Source organism: Pomacea canaliculata, linkage group LG10 (genome assembly GCF_003073045.1).
Source record: "Pomacea canaliculata isolate SZHN2017 linkage group LG10, ASM307304v1, whole genome shotgun sequence".
NCBI lineage: Eukaryota > Metazoa > Mollusca > Gastropoda > Architaenioglossa > Ampullariidae > Pomacea > Pomacea canaliculata.
Genome location: NC_037599.1, coordinates 20533849 through 20552546, shown reverse-complemented (window position 1 = coordinate 20552546; position 18698 = coordinate 20533849). Strand labels below are relative to the sequence as shown.

Here is an 18698-nt window from a genome sequence, read left to right as displayed (position 1 = left end):
GAAGAAGGAATGCCAGCCACCCCGTCCACTTGCCCATGTTTACCACTTGCTATCTTTTAAAACAAACAAGCTTTAATTTTAAATTGTGTAGCCTTGTGTCACAGATGACATAATTTTTGTATACTTTCTCAAGAACAATGTTACAATTGAATCATATGTCAGTACGTTTATATTAAATACAATATCATGTCAGTTCGTTGATAATGAATACAGTATCATATCAGTAAGTTAATAATGAGCGCAGTATCGTGTCAGTGCGTTAATAATGAATACTGCATCATGTCAGTACGCTAGTTTGTATGGAATACAGTATCATGTCAGTATGTTATATTGCAATATCATGTCAGTATGTTTTTCGTGAATGCAAGTGAACAACACTAGAAGATGACACATATTATTTCATGCCTCTTTGCTGCTTGTATTGCTTGCTGTCTTACGTGCTAGTTGTTTACTTCATTATGTTTAAATGATATGTTTAAATGCTCTTGAATCTTGATGGTTCAACTATGCAGACAGCATATCGCTTTTGCGCATCTTTCATGTACCTAATTACGAAAACGTCCATAGCACGTCCAGCCAGTTATATTGAACACTGAATGAAAAATAAGTACAAAATATGAAACAATATCCCACACCGCTCACGGCAGTTAGGGAACCGCCTTGGTCTCAAAGGTTTTCTTTAATTTGGACTGGACGCAGTTATGGTCACTCAGTTTTCTATTTGCTTTGTTTTTCACTCTTGTCAAGGAAGAGAAGACCTTTGAGAACTAAGAACTAAAAACTAAAGTAGAGGAAAGTGAACATTAGGAAAATGGTGGGAATGTTCAGTTTGGGATGTATATTCTATGTAAGACTCTGTACGATGTTTTCAATCATCCCGTGTTACTCATTTTGTTTTTTGAATTGCTTTCTTTGCCTAGGTCGATTTTTCTTAGCTATTTTGTATACTTGATTCGTTTTGACTCATTAAACAATTAATTAATCGAAAATGTATCGTGTTTACCGAAGTTTGGTTGCTTGGAATCTTTTTTGTAATCGGCCTCCTCGCCGGTTGTTCCATATATAAGCAGAACTGATAGTTATTCCCAAGAAACCTGATGTTAGTATCTTACTATAATGATCAGTAGATGTGTGCATAAGCACTATCATTTTCCGTGAGCAGTCATGAAAGTGCACACAAGGACGAGTGGGCAAAGTGTAAATGTTAGTTATCTCACAAAATTTGTCATCAAAATATGAAGCAAACATGCGCGAACACTTCTGTTCAGAAACATATATGCAAGTCGATCACTCGATCCGCTTCGTAGACTGCGAGAGCAGTGCGCCTCGCAACTCTTGTAGTGGTAAACAACCCTGGACATCACATCAACAGCTCACTTGACTAATTCCCCACTATCCCTCGGGGACCGTGACTGTAGTCAAAACGAAGGAGATAATATACATATGTACAATTGCTCTAAATTGGAAGAAAAGACTTCTAGAAGATTCTCTAATGGATTCTCTAGCGGGAATGTATACAGATGGCTGTAACGACCTGACGAAAGACTGGTACCCCTGCCAACCTCCAATGTTCGAGTCTGTTTTAATTAGAGGATCCTTTAATTGTTGCTCCCAGTCCATTATAGCTACCTCCCATTCATTGCTACAACCTCTGGTCCAAGCTGTGTTATGACAGCATTAAGAATGCTAAAGAAATCCGAGGAACATTTACATTAATGTCTTCACAAACTATTATAATGGCAAAGAAAACACATAAACTTCTCATTCAAATCTAAAATCAATACTGTTCATAATATAAAGAGAAAATACACTTTCTATTCATGATGAAATAGTATGCAGAATCTTTTCCAATCCAATCCATTCCAATACATAGTCGAATGGAGTGAATTCGAAACTGCCAATCTTTATTATCCATTGTCCATCATTCAGCTTTCTTCCATATCTGGTGACAAAACCCTCAGAACACATGTTACCCAACAGCTTACACCTCTTTTGACAGTGAACAAAAAAAAGTTTCATTACCTATATAGCAGTTAATAAAATCGCACAGTGATAGCAGGGGCGACACTAGGCTCGCACGAAGTGGCCCTGGGCAGAGAAAGAATTCACCCGCCAATGTTAATAAAGCCAAAGTGGTGGCCCAATATATTCTCATTATGGCAGAACGTTATAATACTACATATAGCTTACTGCTCCGACTCTAGCAAAATTAGTAAATACTAGCAAAGTAATTAACAAGAAACATGTTCTTCGGCCACATTGCCGTCAGCTGTTATTTTCTCTTTCTGCTTTAAATTCAATATACATTGGCGGCCATGTGCTGGTGCACCTGCCTAATGCCGCCCCTGCTGCTATACTGATCTACCAGAGTATTACAGAGATACAAAAGTTGTAATACAAATATCGGGGTTTCAAGCCATTGCATTTTATAATTTTAAACAAAGGCATCTGCACACATTTGCATCTCTCCTTTTCAATATATCCATTGACTGCATCCATTGACAGTCACTCCTATGCTAAGGCAGGATCTACAATAAGCCTTCTAACACTTCTCTGTGACACCAAGAAATGAAGGAGATACTGCCAGCATTAATTCATAAATTCTCTGAAGGTGGTTAAATTTGTCTGATTGTATCAGACTGATTTTACTATATGCATACAAACTAAATGCATCTATGCACAATCTTGCATGCACTTACAATCCTACACATATACACAAAGAACACAAAGCATATCTGTCAAAATTAGCTAAATGAGTTGAGAATCAGTTTGACTTTCTTGACCTACAGTAAAATATCTTTTACAAATAGAGATAGATTTATTCACTGATAGGAGCAGAAGAATTCAGGACTAGTAGTAGTCTTGACACCAAATGCAAAATCTGTAAACAGGAAAATAAATGTTTAAATTTGTTGTCTTTATATTTCTGCTAAGTAGCCTGGTGGTTAGTGTGTTCAAATGTGAAGCAGAAAGTCACTAGTTCAAGGCCTCCATACACCTGTGGCTAGAAAACTTCCCATGACCACTCAGTAGCTGGTTAGGAAAAGTAGGTACCTCATTTATTAGAGGAGATAAACTGTGAGAAAGAAGGCTAAGCTCCACTTTCCACATGCTGTGAGCTGGATGTGGTAAATTATGTTCATTGCCTCTACAGGCACTATGACACACTTTTCCATTACATTACCATTTAGTCCATGCTGCCAAATGAATCAGGCTTTGAAACATTCAGCATGTGAAGCCACTTTGTAGATGTAATCGAACACCAAAAATTATCTGTATTGTGCTCAGTGCTATGTTTTAGCTCTTTTATGGAGTTTGTTAGTATATTATGCAGTTGATATTAAAAAAATAGTTTTCTAATTGTACCATGTGCTGCTTATTGCTTCACTTACCCTTAGCAACAAGAATCTTCCATCTATGCCTAAACAATTTTGATAAACAGATGATACACTAATGTTCTCTTTTTTTCTAATACTGCTGCCTCATAGTTCATTTCTGAAAGTGTGTTGTTTGTGCATCAGTATTACTTCATGCACAAAACAATAAGGCCAAACAAATGCTACAGCAACCAAGAAACAACACAGGTATCTAGTCAAATGTGGTATGAAAAACCGAGGTGTTGGTAGAGCCACAAAGTGACACAACATCTACAGAGGTGGAATGAACGAACAAAGTTGTGATTTGAGGCAAAAAAGCACAATTGAAAATAAGAAGCAAAACATGAGATGTTATATAAGAAGAAACAATTCAAACATGCAATCGATGTACAGTATTCACTTAATCTAAGGTGACCAGACGTTTCGGGGGCGAAAGCGGGACACGTGCCGAGGATGGTGTCATCACCGTCAAAGAACGCCAAAAAAAGTGATTTTTAAAGACAACCGGGACATTTGATGGACTTGCCAGAAAGCCAGAAAGCGGGACATTGGGTGTCCCGCCCGATATTCAGGCGGGACATGAGGTCAAAAGCGGGACTGTCCCGCCAAATGCGGGGCGTCTGGTCACCTTACTTAATCATAAAGAAAAAAAAAATGCAAGCTATCCTGCCCAGCAATTACATGCAAAACAAAAAAGAAATATTTTGTTCATGTTCCTCAACTATTACAAAACATTTGAAAAAGACATGTAGAATATATCTGATACAGATAATTACAGGCATGTAAAAACCTACATATTTCTGGGTAAAGCTAACATGATGTAAAAGTGTTTAACACTTAAAAAAAACTAAGGACAGATTTTCAAATCCAAAAAGAATGGCTAAATCTGCAACATATATATTTTCTATATTTGCAAATTGACTTGTTTACTACAAGAAGCCTGATGTGGTTTTCAGAGGATAATACTGAAATCATGTATGCAATGTCCTAAAATGAAAATATTTTATATTTATACATTTGTATTGTAAAATGTTTATAAAAGAACAATTTCAAAGGACAGTTTATTTAACCCTCTGAATAATCCTGCTGCCTTGTTTTTGAGAAGATGTTTATAGACAGATAATGTGACCTTGTAAAGTAAGCTTTTGTGCTTGAGGAAGGAAATCAAGCATTTAATCAGTTTTGTAGGTCCCTACTATTTAGTTTTAAAACGTATTTTACATAAATATTTTCTAAAAGGTTAAAATATTTTCACAAAGCCCCTAGTTGTGTTGTTGACTGCTAAAAGACTCTGTCAAGGTTTCAAAGGGTTATTAATACTGTAAATATCACAACTCACATTTTAAATTGTACACATCAATCATTCCAAATCCAACCATCTCACACTAACCAGTTTGATTCCAATATGACATAGCATACTAATCAGAAAGTACAGGTACAGTGAAGTATTTACATTCGAGGTGTAGTTCAACTCCTTTTGGGCTTTGTGAACTAGATGGTGATATCAACACAAGGATCATATTGTTTGTTTTCAACAATCTTACAGTGTTTCAAGATGTTGTCTGCTGCGGAGATGCTGCCAGTGTTGCAGTTCTCTCTGCAACTTCCCAAGTTCCACATGCTGCAATAAACGATGCAAAGGAAAATGTGTTATTAACAATGATAGAGAAGCAACAGAAACTAATGTTTATTTTAAAATAAACAACATTGCACAATTATTCAAATAGATATGACAACAAGAATGATTTTGTAAACTAAAATGGATGTGGGGGGGGGGGAGTCATGCTGCTATCCATCCCCAGCAAAGTCCTGATAAGGGTAATACTAGAGAGATTGAAGAAGGCACTAGACAAAAGACTGAGACCAGAACAAGCAGGGTTTCACCAGGGTAGGTTGTGGACTGACCACATTGCCACCCTCTGTATCATCACTCAGCAGTCTACTGAGTAGCAATCCTCCCTTTATATAACCTTCGTGGACCTTCAGAAGACCTTTGACAGTATAGACATGGACATTATCTGGAGGCTGATGATTCACTATGGTATTCCGCCTAAGCTCATAAACATTATCCAGGGGTTGTACTCGTCCTGCTAAGTTATCCACAATGGAAAACTCACCAAACCTTTTGTAATGAAGACTGGTGTAAGACAGGGCTGCATATTATCACTGACAATCTTCCTGATCGTCATAGACTGGATTATGCACAAGATGACTCAAGACAACAACGTACAGTATCCAGTGGACTTTCACCAAACAGCTAGAGGACCTGGACTTTGCTGATGACATTAGTCTCTTTTCTCATTGGCAGCAGCGTGCACAAACCAAACTGAGCAAGCTAGAAGGAAGCAGAGAAGACTGGGTTAAAGGTCAACAGAAAGTGAAGTGATGAGACTGAAGTGATGAGAATCAACAAGCAGGAATTCCTGATCCAACTTCAAGGAGAGAGCATCCTGGAAACAGATCATTATCCTTCCACAGTAAGATCCACATCTTCAACACCAATGTGAAGGCTGTCCTACTGTATGGTTCTGAAACCTGGAGAGCATCAGACACCATCAACAACAAGCTCCAGACCTTTACCAACCAATGCCTATGCCATATTGTGGGAATAAGATGGTCTGAAGAGATCTCCAACAGCAGACTGTAGAAAAGAACCAACCAGAATGTCATTAGCCACGACATAAAAAAGCGCAAATAGGGGTGGATAGGACACACCCTGCACAAACCAGCTGACACCATTGCTAGGCAGGTACTTGACTGGAATCCTCAGGGGAAGAGGAGAACTGGGAGACCAAAGTAGACTTGGAAAAGAACAGTAGAGAATGAGGCAAAGAATGTCGGAATCACATGGGCAAAACTGAAGAGGGCTGCCCTTAACCGGGCCTGCTGGCAAGATGTTGTTGCAGCCCTATGCTCCTCAAGAAGTAACAAGGAATAAACTAAACTAAACCATATATAGACTAAAATGAGACAAGCTGATAACCTCAAATCAGTTGCTAATAAATTAGAAACAGTTGATGATCTAGGAATGAAGCCCCAGCATGTCTTAAGTATGCCAGTAAATACTGACTGCTTACTGAAGAAGAAATAGTTAAAGACTGTTGCATGTACTGCAAGGATGCTGTGTAAGAATTGTCATAACATTCTCCAGCAGCAGTAGCTAACAAAAGACAAACACGGAGTCTGCAAGAAAAAAGTGAGAGCTGTTAAAAGGTAAGAAAAAGGCATGCTTATATATTTCTTATATAATCTGTATAATCTATTATCTTCTTAACCATCACCTTGTACATATCCACCCTTCTTTATGTTTACTACAATTTTTTTCTATCATGCTTAATTACTTCATTTATATAGTTAATTTCCTTCCCTGTAAAGGGCGAGGGCTAAATGGAAAAAAACGTCAGTTGCTTATTTTACCCCTAGTAAATAAAGAATTGTAATTGTGTACAGAAATGGAGATAAAATTATGAAGTATATCAATCAGTGCCATTTATTCCAAACTGATGGAAATTGAATAACCCATCAGTACTAATCTGTGTGTATGAGCTTGGCTAAAGATTTCTAGACATACTTCTCATGAAGATGATAAAAAGAATAAAAAAGTACTTTAATTAACATGTTTATATATGTGTATTTTAATAAATCAAGTACAGTCTATAACAGTTTACATTTTAAAAAATAGAAATAGGAAATTGTATAAAAAGTCAGTTTTTATGGCTATACTTATTTACTTTTGTTATGTCAACAAAAGTTATATAAACAGGTAGATTTTTCCTTTCTTCTTTTCCTTAATATTTCCAATCATCGGAATTTGAAAATTCTATATTTATGTCTACCAAACATAAAACAATGGTAATCACCTCGTCAATAGTTTTATGTCATTGTACAGCAACCCAGTATGTACTATTATACACAGTAAGCTTCATTTACCTGGGGTTTGAATTTCAGGAGACTGATGTTATAAAACAGGTCTAACAATTAAAGTATGCAGTAGACTGGACTAGCATGATGCAATACCAAGTTGTACTGCCAATACCAGTGTAATATTGCAGCTGATGTATCAGTCAACACTCTGGTGTACAACAGGTTTCATGTACTTTACATTATTGTTAGTAAGATAAGAGATTTAAACTTAAAATTATCAGATGACTAAAGAAAGTTGTAATGTGTACAAAGACAGAAGCCTTTAAATAAGAAATGATTTTTAAACAACCTTTTTGTTAAAAAAAAAACAACTACAAATACTCTTTTGGGAACAGGGGTATTGGAAGCAGTGTAGAAGACAACCAGGTGTTAAAAAAGATGCTGGGAAACCATAACCTTTGTTTCAACCTCTGAGCTGGTGTCTTTCCACTGCTTAATTATGCATTTTTTCTTAAAGCACACATTTTCCTGGCCTGGAATGAACTGTAGGCCATCGTATCTGTTTATGTTTCTGATATGTTTTAGTGCTAAAATATATTGAAACTTTCCCCATCCTCATCCTAATACTTAACTGCATTGCTACTCAAATCTGCTACTTTTGTATTTTTGGAAACAGCTATAATTCATGTTAAACCAACAAAGCATGATGCACAGAAAGGGTTACAAGAACAAGAAAAAAACTTGACATGAGAAAATGACAAAAACCAAACTTACAGCTTGTCTTTGTAGCCCACATACTTGAAGGCTGTGGATTTTATTCATGATCTCATCAATTCTTTGGTCATAAACCACTACTGATGATCGGTTCTGAAAATGTCTGGGAAGTGGAAGATGGGTGGTACCATGCAACAGGTTGAGCTGCGGACGGTCGGAATCCACATCACATGCAACAGGCCCTCCATGGCCAAAGCCAAGAGCAAAAAACACCCTCTTCATCTTCAGTGTCTGCCTGTTCTCTCTTGTGAAAAGAGGTATGTCCAAGTCCATCTTGTTTCCTTGCTGACTCTCCAGTGTGACTCTCACTTTCCAGCCAGTCTTGTCTAGTACTCCAGAAAATCTCTCCAGTAAATTTATTGCTTGTGGGGACTTCAGAAGCTTCTTTACTGTACGGATTCCTCTCAAGCTGGTGCCTGCCCAGGCTGCCAGTGTATCATAAGACACAATGCTATCATTTTCTCTGAGGTTTGTGAGAAAGAAGAGTGGTACATTTTTCTTGCGATATGCAGGATTTTGTTGTACTTTCTTCTTAAATGCATCTACTGCCTTGTTCATGGTATTATATAGTTCTGATGGCTGACAATCAAGATATTTTCTGTTTGGAGTTGGCCAGTGGAAAACAAGAAAGTAAACAAAAGGATCAAGGTCTATATACTCCTGCTTTTCCTTCATTTTACACAGTTCTGCTGACCACTCCAGAACATGAGTGAGATAAGATTTTTGTTGATCTGGTTGATCAAGATCACTACACAGACAGGTGGCAGAAGCAAGGGCCATGCTCAAATCAAATCTGGTCTTCTTTGGAAGCTTTAAATTCAGGGACATTAGCATGTTAATGCGGAAAACATTATTTCTACCATCCTGTTCTCTGTACATTTTCATGATGCTAAATAAGGAGCATCCTCCAAGTTTGCGAACAGCTCTCCTCCGTTTCTCTGGATCCATTTTCTGTGGGTCTATTGTCAACAAGTCATCTTCCCCAAAAAGACCGTTAAAAAGAGTCCTGTAGCGATCCAGGTTGCTCTCATTCAGAAATCTTGATTGTGCAGAATCTCTATGCTCATCTGCACATGCTGAATACAGCTCCACACAATCTTCTACACATCTAAGGGACTGAAAAGCCAGATCCTGCAAAGACTTCAACCATTCCACCTCTTTCCCAAGCTTTTTCATTCCTGCTGGTACAAATGTCCTGTTCGAAAAGAAACTTTGAAGTTCTGATGATGAATGAAAGATGCTGCAGCATTTCAAGATCTTTATAAGACAAACAATTATGTCCATCTGACCAAAGTAGCCTGCCATGTTAGGTGCTTCTTTGGTACACAGATTTTGCTCTTGCTTGAAATGAGCTAAAGCCTGCTGTGCATATTGTATCGCCTCCTCTACCTTATCAGGGGTCACTGAACTCTGACTTGCTTCGCATTCATTAAGTATTTCTATCAGACGGAATTTTGAAACTTGCCCTTTGGTGTCCCACAAAAAAGAATTCTTTGGACAAATTTCTATGGCTTTATCAGCCCATGTTTCAGCTTCCTTCCAGTTCTTGCAGCAGATGTAGAAGCGAGCCAGATGTTGAGCAAGCATAGGGTCAAATGTGCGTTCAAATGAAAGTTTCATGCATATGGTAGCAAGGTCATATTCTTTTTCCTCAAATAGATTCTGTATAAAAGGTGAAAATGTTGAGCGTGTTTGCTCATCTGTCCAGAATCTTTTCTTCATAATTTCTTTGATGATAATAAGAAGCTCCTGGTAAGCAACATCAGTTTGAAGCCGACGGATGACAGGACCACAGAGAAGCTCCTCCATCAAATCGCCATGAGACTTATCTTCATCTAAGCTGATGTCTAATATGTATTTGCAGAGGAGCTGGCAGCTAATGCGAAGGCACTTGGTTCTTCCAGACAGGTGCATATTGTAGGTGTATGTCAGTAGAGGCTGGTCTGGCATACACACCTCCCATGTCTTTTGTGATCTATGGCCCATCAGGGGATCAAAGCAAGTGACTGGAATACCTCGAAAAGAAAGATCATAATGGTTTAGCAAGGCAATGTACTTTAAAACTGTCTTCTCTTTTCCATCCTGAAACACTTCAAGCAGCAGTTTCACAGTCCTTTTTATGTAATCTTCACTGAAATTTGCCTTCATTATGTTTAGCCCAAGAAGGCTGTCAGGATTTACTCTGTCTTTACTGTGAGAATACCGCTCCATCAGTATTTTGTACTTATCCAGGAAAAAATGGCATTCACGCTGGCTAAGTTTATGCAATAAAATGATTTTTTTCTTTTCATGTTCTTGAGGCACACTTATTCTCCGAATGCATAACAAAAACACACAGATAATTTCACTTATTCCTCTAGCATCGCATTCCTCTTCAATGTTTTTCCTTAGATCAATGACTTTATCGTCATCTTCATTGTCCACCATCACAAGCACAGGGTTTTTGCCGTTTTGGTGATGTTCCCCAAGCTCATATAGAGTAAAGATCTGTCTTGCTGTATCTTTAGTGATTCTTTGGATTCGACAACATTTATATTTTGACTTAAGATCCCACAGAACATTCAAAGCAACTGTAGTGCCCCCTGCTCCAGGCTGATGGTAGATGGCAACACGCCCTATGTTTTCATTTTCTGGAACATACTCTCCATTCAGAGTTTCTGTAGTGTAAGTGAGAAGGTGTTCATACCTGTCCCGCTGACAAACATGACCTTGAAAGTGGAAGTTCCACCAGGTTGCAGTGTTACCTTTGTAGAAATTATCTTCAGTTTCCATGCTTAGTTTATTAACTTCTTCTTTAGAGAGGCTAGTTGCATTACAACACTGATTGACACTAACAATATCCAAATCACAAAGTTCCTGCTGCATCTGTTTGGTTAGTGTTTCCTGTGTTCCAGAAGTGGTTGCTACTACACACACACCTTCAGCTGTGACCCCAGCTCCCAACAGCTGAGCAATGGCCTTATTTACCTCTGAGAAAGAAAATTCACAGATACATCTATCTTTGTCAATAATTACATTCCTTTTCTTCAAACCATCAATCCATGCATCTGCCAACCTTCTGCATTCAGCAATCATTAGCCACTGGTTCTCAAATTTTAGGATCAGGTCTTCTGAAGCTTCTATGAAAACATCATCATGGGATGTGACCAGAATGAGAATGACAGCTCTTCTCTTTGGGATGCTTTGTTTCAATAATCGAACAGTCTCTCTGTAACCTTCACTTCTTTTCTGCTTCCACTGAAGAACTTGAAGCCCCTCATCTTTTGCTGTAGCGTAGCCATTGCAGAATATCCATTGTCCGTAGGGGGATTCCATCAGATCTTGAAGCTGATTTTCATACCAGGTTCTTGTCTGATTGCTATCAGCAGTGGGAGATGAAAGAAAGCTGTCTGGTGTCTTTAGACTGTAAACTTGTTTTTTGTCATTGTCAGCATAACCATACAGCCCACTTTCATCACTCTTTGGGTCAAAGTCAAGAATGCATCTCCAGTCAACATTGAAAATAAACTGGAAATTGAGTGAGAAGTCTGGATGAGACACATTTATGGATGGGGTGGCAAGTATTCGATAAAACGTACCCTCCAGCTTGTCCCCAACACCACACATGCAGTCCTTCAGAGTCTCAACCAAATTCTTACGGGATATGCTAGATAAAGACTTTTCTTGCTGACATCTGTCCTTGGTCAGCTGCAATTTTTCCGCAGAAAATTTCTCTACTTGTTTTGCATCTTGTTTTGTTGGAATGCCAGCAGTGAATCGATACAGCAAAGGCCCTTTTTCATCTGCATTTTCAGATTTAGCCATCACTGGTGATAAAGGAAAACTGATAAAGAAGGCTTGATCCTTTACCCAGTCACTTCTGGGCTCTATATCCACCTCACAGACAAACAGGTGGTCATCACTGACAAAGTCAGTATCTCTCACATGCATGAAAAATGGTGGTTTGATGCAACGTAGTGCTGTTTCACTAGCTTCCTCAGAGAATCTTCTCTTGATTGACAGTCTAACAGCATCTTCACATTCTTTCTTATCAAGGAGTATTCCCACCACTTCTCCATAAACAAATTGTTCACAATCTACATCTCCAATTCCAAAGTATATTGTGCCATTTGTTCTGTCATTCAGACAAGCTGCAGAAAACTCTGTGACTTTATCTGCAATGTATTCAGAGATATTCATAGGAGACTCTGAGAGACAAGGGAAAAACTGCCGAACTGGGCTGATAAGATTACCAGTACGCTCTTCATGCTTGTTAAGAATTTTCCCCTTCTGATAGCTTTCAAATACTGAAGGCTCATGGCCAAACTCCCGAACATATTCAGTTCTTTGGAGGGAAGACTTGTTTTTGCAGATTTCTTGTAATCTGTTAGCATCTTCATCTTTCACAAACTGATCTCTTGCCTTTAAAAGTTTCTTCATGGGACCAAATCGGAGCTCAGTGAAAATTTCCTTCATTTCTTTTTCAGTCATGTCTAAGAAAACTAAACAAAGAGGTAAAGAGGATGGCAAGAACTGACAAAAGAGACCACATAGAGAAACTGGCAGATGAAGCAGAAAATGCAGCAAGTAAAAATGACCTGAAGACACTGTACAAGATAAACAAACAGCTCAACAACGGGTTTAAGAACAGTGATGTGCCAGTGAAAGACGTGAACGGTAATGTCATCGAGGGAGAGGCAGAAAAACTACAGCGCTGGAAGGAACATTTTGAGTCGGTTCTGAACAGACCAGATCCCCCTCAGCTTGCAGACATCCAGCCAGCAGCTATAGACCTTGACATCTGCACAGACCCACCAAGCCTGGAAGAAGTGACAGCAGCAGTCAAGACAATGAAGAGCGGCAAAGCACCAGGGGCAGATGGAATAACAGCAGAGATGTTGAAAGCAGATATAAATGTGACAGCTCCCAAGCTGACTGAAATCTTCAAGCAAGTTTGGGAATCAGGGCAGCTCCCTGTTGCTTGGAAGACAGGGCTCATCTTCAAGTTACCCAAGAAAGGAGATCTTGGAGACTGCAATAATTGGAGGGGCATAACACTTCTTTCCCTCACCAGCAAGGTCTTCAGCAAGATTGTTTTGTCAAGACTGACGGCAACTCTTGAGAAAGACCTCCGACCACAGCAAGCAGGATTTCGTCCTGGGCGATCCTGCTCCGAACACATCTTCATTCTGCGACAGATTCTGGAGCAGAGCAACGAATGGAACACACCGCTGTACATCAATTTCATCGACCTGGAGAAGGCTTTTGACAGCATCCACCGCGAGTCCTTATGGAAGATCCTGAGGCATTACGGAGTCCCTGCAAAACTTGTTCAGGTCATTGCAATGCTGTACAGCGATTTCAAATCCCAGGTTGTCTGTGACACGGAGCTCACAGACCCCTTCAACGTCAGTACCGGGGTGAAGCAGGGCTGCATTCTGTCGCCGTTCCTCTTCATCCTGGCCATGGACTGGATCATGAAGACTTCCACCGACAGCGAGAGGAGAGGGATCAGATGGACCATGACTATGACAGCAACAACAACGCTGGAAGACTTGGACTTTGCTGATGACATTGCCCTGCTGTCACACCGCCACCAAGACATGCATGAAAAAACAAAGGCCTTCTCAGAAACAGCTGGAAACCTTGGCTTGAAGGTCAGCACAAAGAAAACGAAAAGTATGAGAGTGAACGCCAGAGTCCAAGACGGCATCAAACTAAATGGAGAAGAGATTGAGGAAGTTGACAGTTTCACCTGTCTTGGGTCCAAAATGTCAAACACAGGGGATGCGGAGGTGGAGATTCGAGCCCGACTGGCGAAAGCCAGCCAGGCCTTCGCCTCACTCAGGAGCACATGGAAGGCAAAAACATCAGCCAGAAGATCAAACTGAGAATCTTCAAGTCAAATGTGATCAGCACCCTCCTTTACGGATCAGAATCCTGGAAGATGACCAAAACCATCAGTAACAAGCTTGACGTCTTCCAAAACAGATGCCTCAGGCGCATACTTAACATCTTTTGGCCAAATACCATCAGCAACGAAGAACTCCACGAAGAACTGAAACGAGTCCATCACCACGCAAGTTCAACGAAGGCGTTGGCGATGAAATGGACATGTGCTCCGCCAGCAGACAGCAGACCTTTCCAGAGTCGCCCTACGATGGACTCCAGACGGCCGAAGAAAACGAGGCCGCCCAAAGGAAACTTGGAGAAGAACAGTGGAAAGGGAGATGAAAGGAAAGGGCTGGACATGGGGTCACCTAGAGCGGGTTTCAGCCGATCGACATCGGTGGCGGACTCTGGTTGAGGCCTTATGTGCAACCTGATGCACGAAGAGGAATAGATAGATAGATAGATGTCTAAGAAAACTGCTCCATCTATCATTTCTTTTTCAATAGTTCCCACAGTACTTGTAATCACATTCTCAGGGACTTTTTCTTGCTCTAAGATTTGCTGAAACCATTTCTGAAGTTCTTCAAGTGAAAAACTCTTCAAGTGTCTTGCAGCTGCCAGTGGAACTGCTGAAAAGATAAAATTATAAAAAAAATGTCCACTTTAAGTTAAGCTTAAAGTTTAAGCTTCATATTATTGATTTTCTTTAACTTAAGGCACACTACCTACACTAATTTACCACAGATATTGTCAACTTGCAACCTATCATGCTAAAGTTTTGATACTGAAAAATATAGATTACCTCACATTAAAAAGGCTGTTTTTAATGCTCTATTAGGCAATAGCATCTTTAATTTGCTACTTTTATGCTGTATTGTTTAGTTTGCATTTTGCTAAGGATAAAAATAATAAACCTGATTGGGTGGAATTATCATGGATGCCTTGTGAAATGCTAGTTTTTCATCTCTTATGATTGCAAATCACAAAGGTTAGATGGTCAGAGACTGTAAATATAACAAACCTGGCCTTGCACCATGTCTTCCTCGAGGAAATCCTGGGGGTTGTAGCATTTCGGATATATGTGGCTGGATTTTGCGTACTGCTTCAACAAAACTACGGTAGGCACCATCATCTTTGGTGTGAAGAATATCAAGTAGACGTCTGTTTTTGTCTTCAGGAACCGTGATATCTTCCAGGGTATTCTTGTCATAATGTGTCAGAACATCATCTGAATACAGACTGTCAATGATAGAAGGTGCTCCACTTTTGAGGTCGAGCTCAGCTATTAACCTTTTATAACAGGATTTAATCTTCCTCCACTCTTCCTCTCTCATCCTGATTGGCAGTCTAAGTGATGTAGCTGGTGGTACAAACGTATTGCACTTGTTCAACAATTGTTAGTAATGGGTTCTGATCTGGCACATGCTATCTCCATTTAGATGTTTTGCCTGTTTACAAGAGCTGGATTGGCTTAATTGCTGTGGTATAAAACAACAGTGACAAATTATGCAGTTGCTCTGCAACAGATACACAACTGATCATGCTTTTTGTTTCTTTAGATCATTTTAACTTCAATTCCATTAAAATGAATTCGAAATACTTACTTGTCAACTTCCTTGACTTACAAAAAAAAAATTGCTTCATGATTTCACAATTTTACGTTTCATTTTTGTGTGTTATTTATTTCTTTTAATTTGGAAAGATACAAGATTTTTGGAACTCTTTTCTTTCTGTAGTGGTTGGTTTGTTTTGTGGTTTAGGAATCTATCTGCAATTGGTCTCCCTTATTTAAACTTCCTGTAAGCACCATACACAGGTGTCAAGACCTTAATTAAATAGCACTGTATTTTGCAGCATTTATTCCATAGATTAATTATTCCTCTGCCTAAAGACATTTCGTAAACACTCTTTAGCGACACTTATATCCATGAGTTAAACCGTAAACTTGTATTACAAATCCATGATTTAAACTGTGCTATGCTATAGTAAATATGTTCCGTACTTACGTTAATGGTTGATAACACAAAATGCAGGAAAGGTTAATCCCCAAAATCATTTGGACAAGCCGACTAAAGTTGCAGTCGTCACATCAAAGCACTCTGTCAGATTCTATGGTAGCACTTAACATGTAACATTTATATTCTGGAGTCTTCAAACAACGCTGTGATTCCACAACCACAGTCAATAAGGAAAAAAATAAAACATCCGCGGCGGGTTCCGCGAACTGCCCCACATCCACTGTGTAGACCAAAGAATTATAATAAATGTTTTTCATCCGAGGTTGCGCTTAATAAAATATTTCAAAAATACGTATACAATGACTCGATATGCCCCGATGTTTGCACTTGTTTTTAGAACGAATGCGAAATGCGCCTCGACCACAGGGTTTCTAGGGCAAAGAAACAAGATTTGCTCTACTTTCTGTTTCGGTTCAGTCCGCTATAGCTGCTTACGATTATATCTTGTTGTATTTTGATTGCTTTGACCATTCATACGTAAGATTTGCTGCGCATAAATCCTTTCATATCTAACATTCTGTGTACATGATTAAGCTGCGATACACACAGAGGTGTGCTCGTGAGCGCGCGACGAGTTTTTCTTCACTTCACACTTCACAGACGACATTTTGCTGTGCGCTGGGGCCACCTCAGGGATCAGACAATCTTTTAATTCCTCCACGGTTTGTTGGCAGGCCAAAATGTTTGCTAGTTGCCTTAAGTTTTATGGGATTATTTCCATCATTGCACAAGAACACACCATTTTAAAATTTCTTCTTTGCTGTATCACACATACCTAAACCAAAGTGTTAAGCGCTAAGACAGCGGTTCTCAACCTGTGGGGCGCGACCCCCTGGGGGGTCGCGACGTGCCTACAAGGGGGTCGCGAAGGTGGTCATTTTTTTTTTAATTTTCTAATACCGGTATTAGTGAAATTAGTTTACATTGTGTAACCGAGTGGTGAGGGCGATCAAACTCCAAATCTCTTCTCCCTATTCAAGTACACTGTCTCGGCATGCAGTGACTTCTCACTTCCAAAACTCAAAACACAATCCCCCTCTCAACAATTAAGCCTCCAATCTCCCTCCTCTCGCCTTTGGCCCTCTCTCTCCCCCAATCTCTCATCGCGGACTCCCCTCTCCCTCTCCAGCAATGAAAGTTCTTCTGCCATTTTCAACTTCGTATATGTGTGAGCAAGGATTTTCAGCATTGGCAGCACTGAAGTCTCAATACAGAAATCGTGTGGACGCAGAGGCTGAGCTGCGAATAGCAGTGGGCACTAACATCGCACACAGGTTCGCTTCTCTATGCAACAGCAAGCAGGCTCAACCTTCTCATTAATCAAAGTGAGTGTCCAATAAAATAATATTTATTAGCACCACAGAATTTGCTTTAGTAAAATTTCATTAACAGTTATACTTCTTGCAGATACGAACTTTTTTTTCCGTTGTTGATTTCCTCTACGCGGCGTTCGAGGTTAGCTAAGGCTCCCCCCCCCCCCCGCTCTTACACCGACCTCGCTGGCTAAGGGGGGTCGCGGACGTACCGGTGTTCGTCAGGGGGGTCGCCACAAGTAAAAGGTTGAGAACCACTGCGCTAAGATCATAATTATATACTCCTGAGGAGTGTGAGTATATGCGCTTTACAAATTTGGCATTTATTATTATTATGTATTATATCATCTGCTGAGGCCTAGCTCTTATACACGATACACCACTTAACGCGAGGCTAGCACTAGGCGGTACATATTCAAAACCAGAAACCGTTTGAGACACGTACCTGACTTCAGGACTCCCCCTCCCTGTAAATGTGTCTTAATAATTGCCACTTTTGAATATATTCCCTTCCTCTCTCTATTAATGCCAAATTTTATTTTCTGTTAGACTTCTCTTACGCTACCATATGTTTCCCCTGTAAAAGATGAGGGCTATATCGATTTAATAAAAATATGCTTATAGCGTATTCTACCACCCTCGTAAATAATTGTCATTGCCTGTGTGTGTTCGTACGTTTGTGCGTGCGTATGTGAACCCTGAGCTCACTTCAATGGGAAGTGAACAATCAAATTAAAGCAAAAGTACAACAACGCAAAATAAACAACCACCGCCATCATCATAACTGGAGCTTCAAGGTGGAGGTGAAGATAAAGTTACATATGCTATAGTACAGCTACCTGCAAGATAACGGCAATAATTATTGTTATTCTCATAACCAGCAGACCTTCACTAATGATAAAATAACAAGTGAATTAGCAAAGCGGATTCGAACTCAGTGCCAGAACACACACCGACAGATAAAGAGATAAATATAGACAGAGATGACAGGGAGAAGAGATATAGCGTCAGGGAGTGAATGGAGGAGGAAGAAGACATGCAAATACATAAAAACAAAAAATAACAAAGACCGCGCGCTCTGGGAACGGGAGCCAGCAGTATGAGAACCTTCATTCAAAGACATGTCCTAGCCAGGATTTGGTTGTATAATATCCAATAGAGTCCACATATCGTGAGGTTCTGACTCGGGGGAACTCTAAACCACTTCTGTCTGTGCGTCTGTTGTCGATTTCCTGTCGGAATGCGGGGGCGGTCCGGTGGCGCAACGGTTAGCGCCTGTCACCAATATTGTGAAGGTTGGCTGTCCTGGGTTCAGCTCTTGTCTCGGGCACACTGTTGTTTCTCTGAATATGGCATCTGTTTACAGGGCTGGCTGCCTTGCAGTAATATAGCCTTAGTTGCTAGCTCGGCGTAAAATACCTATTCCCCCCTCCCCCTTGTCGGAGTGGATGAGAGTCATCGTCTAAAATTGTAGTCAGTCT

General features: G+C 39.9%; 1 protein-coding gene across 3 annotated transcripts; it reads right to left on the bottom strand.

Annotated features, from left to right (window-relative positions):
- Positions 1-4088: 4088 nt before the first annotated feature.
- On the bottom strand, positions 4089-16391 carry LOC112574461 (sterile alpha motif domain-containing protein 9-like). Of its 3 annotated transcripts, none has more exons than XM_025255552.1 (5): positions 15893-16391; positions 14908-15364; positions 14352-14512; positions 8016-12485; positions 4089-4998 (listed from the first exon to the last, which is right to left on the bottom strand). In XM_025255552.1, exons 2-5 carry the CDS (start codon positions 15218-15220, stop codon positions 4918-4920), a joined length of 5025 nt encoding a protein of 1674 aa, XP_025111337.1. In that variant the 5' UTR covers positions 15221-15364; positions 15893-16391; the 3' UTR covers positions 4089-4917. The 3 variants fall into 3 exon arrangements, with proteins under 3 accessions (XP_025111337.1, XP_025111334.1, XP_025111335.1); XM_025255549.1 differs by having other exon boundaries at positions 14352-14515; positions 15893-16390; XM_025255550.1 differs by having other exon boundaries at positions 14352-14515; positions 14908-15246; positions 15893-16390.
- Between the last annotated feature and the right edge of the window lie 2307 nt (positions 16392-18698).

Coding starts and splice junctions, on each gene's coding strand:
- LOC112574461 (XM_025255549.1), bottom strand. CDS start 15,220: ATGAGAGAGGAAGAGTGGAGGAAGATTAAATCCTGTTATAAAAGGTTA. Junction 14,516..14,907: donor AAGACATGGTGCAAGGCCAG/GTTTGTTATATT, acceptor TTATCTTTTCAG/CAGTTCCACTGGCAGCTGCA. Junction 12,486..14,351: donor ATGGAGCAGTTTTCTTAGAC/ATCTATCTATCT, acceptor GTTTTCTTAGAC/ATGACTGAAAAAGAAATGAA.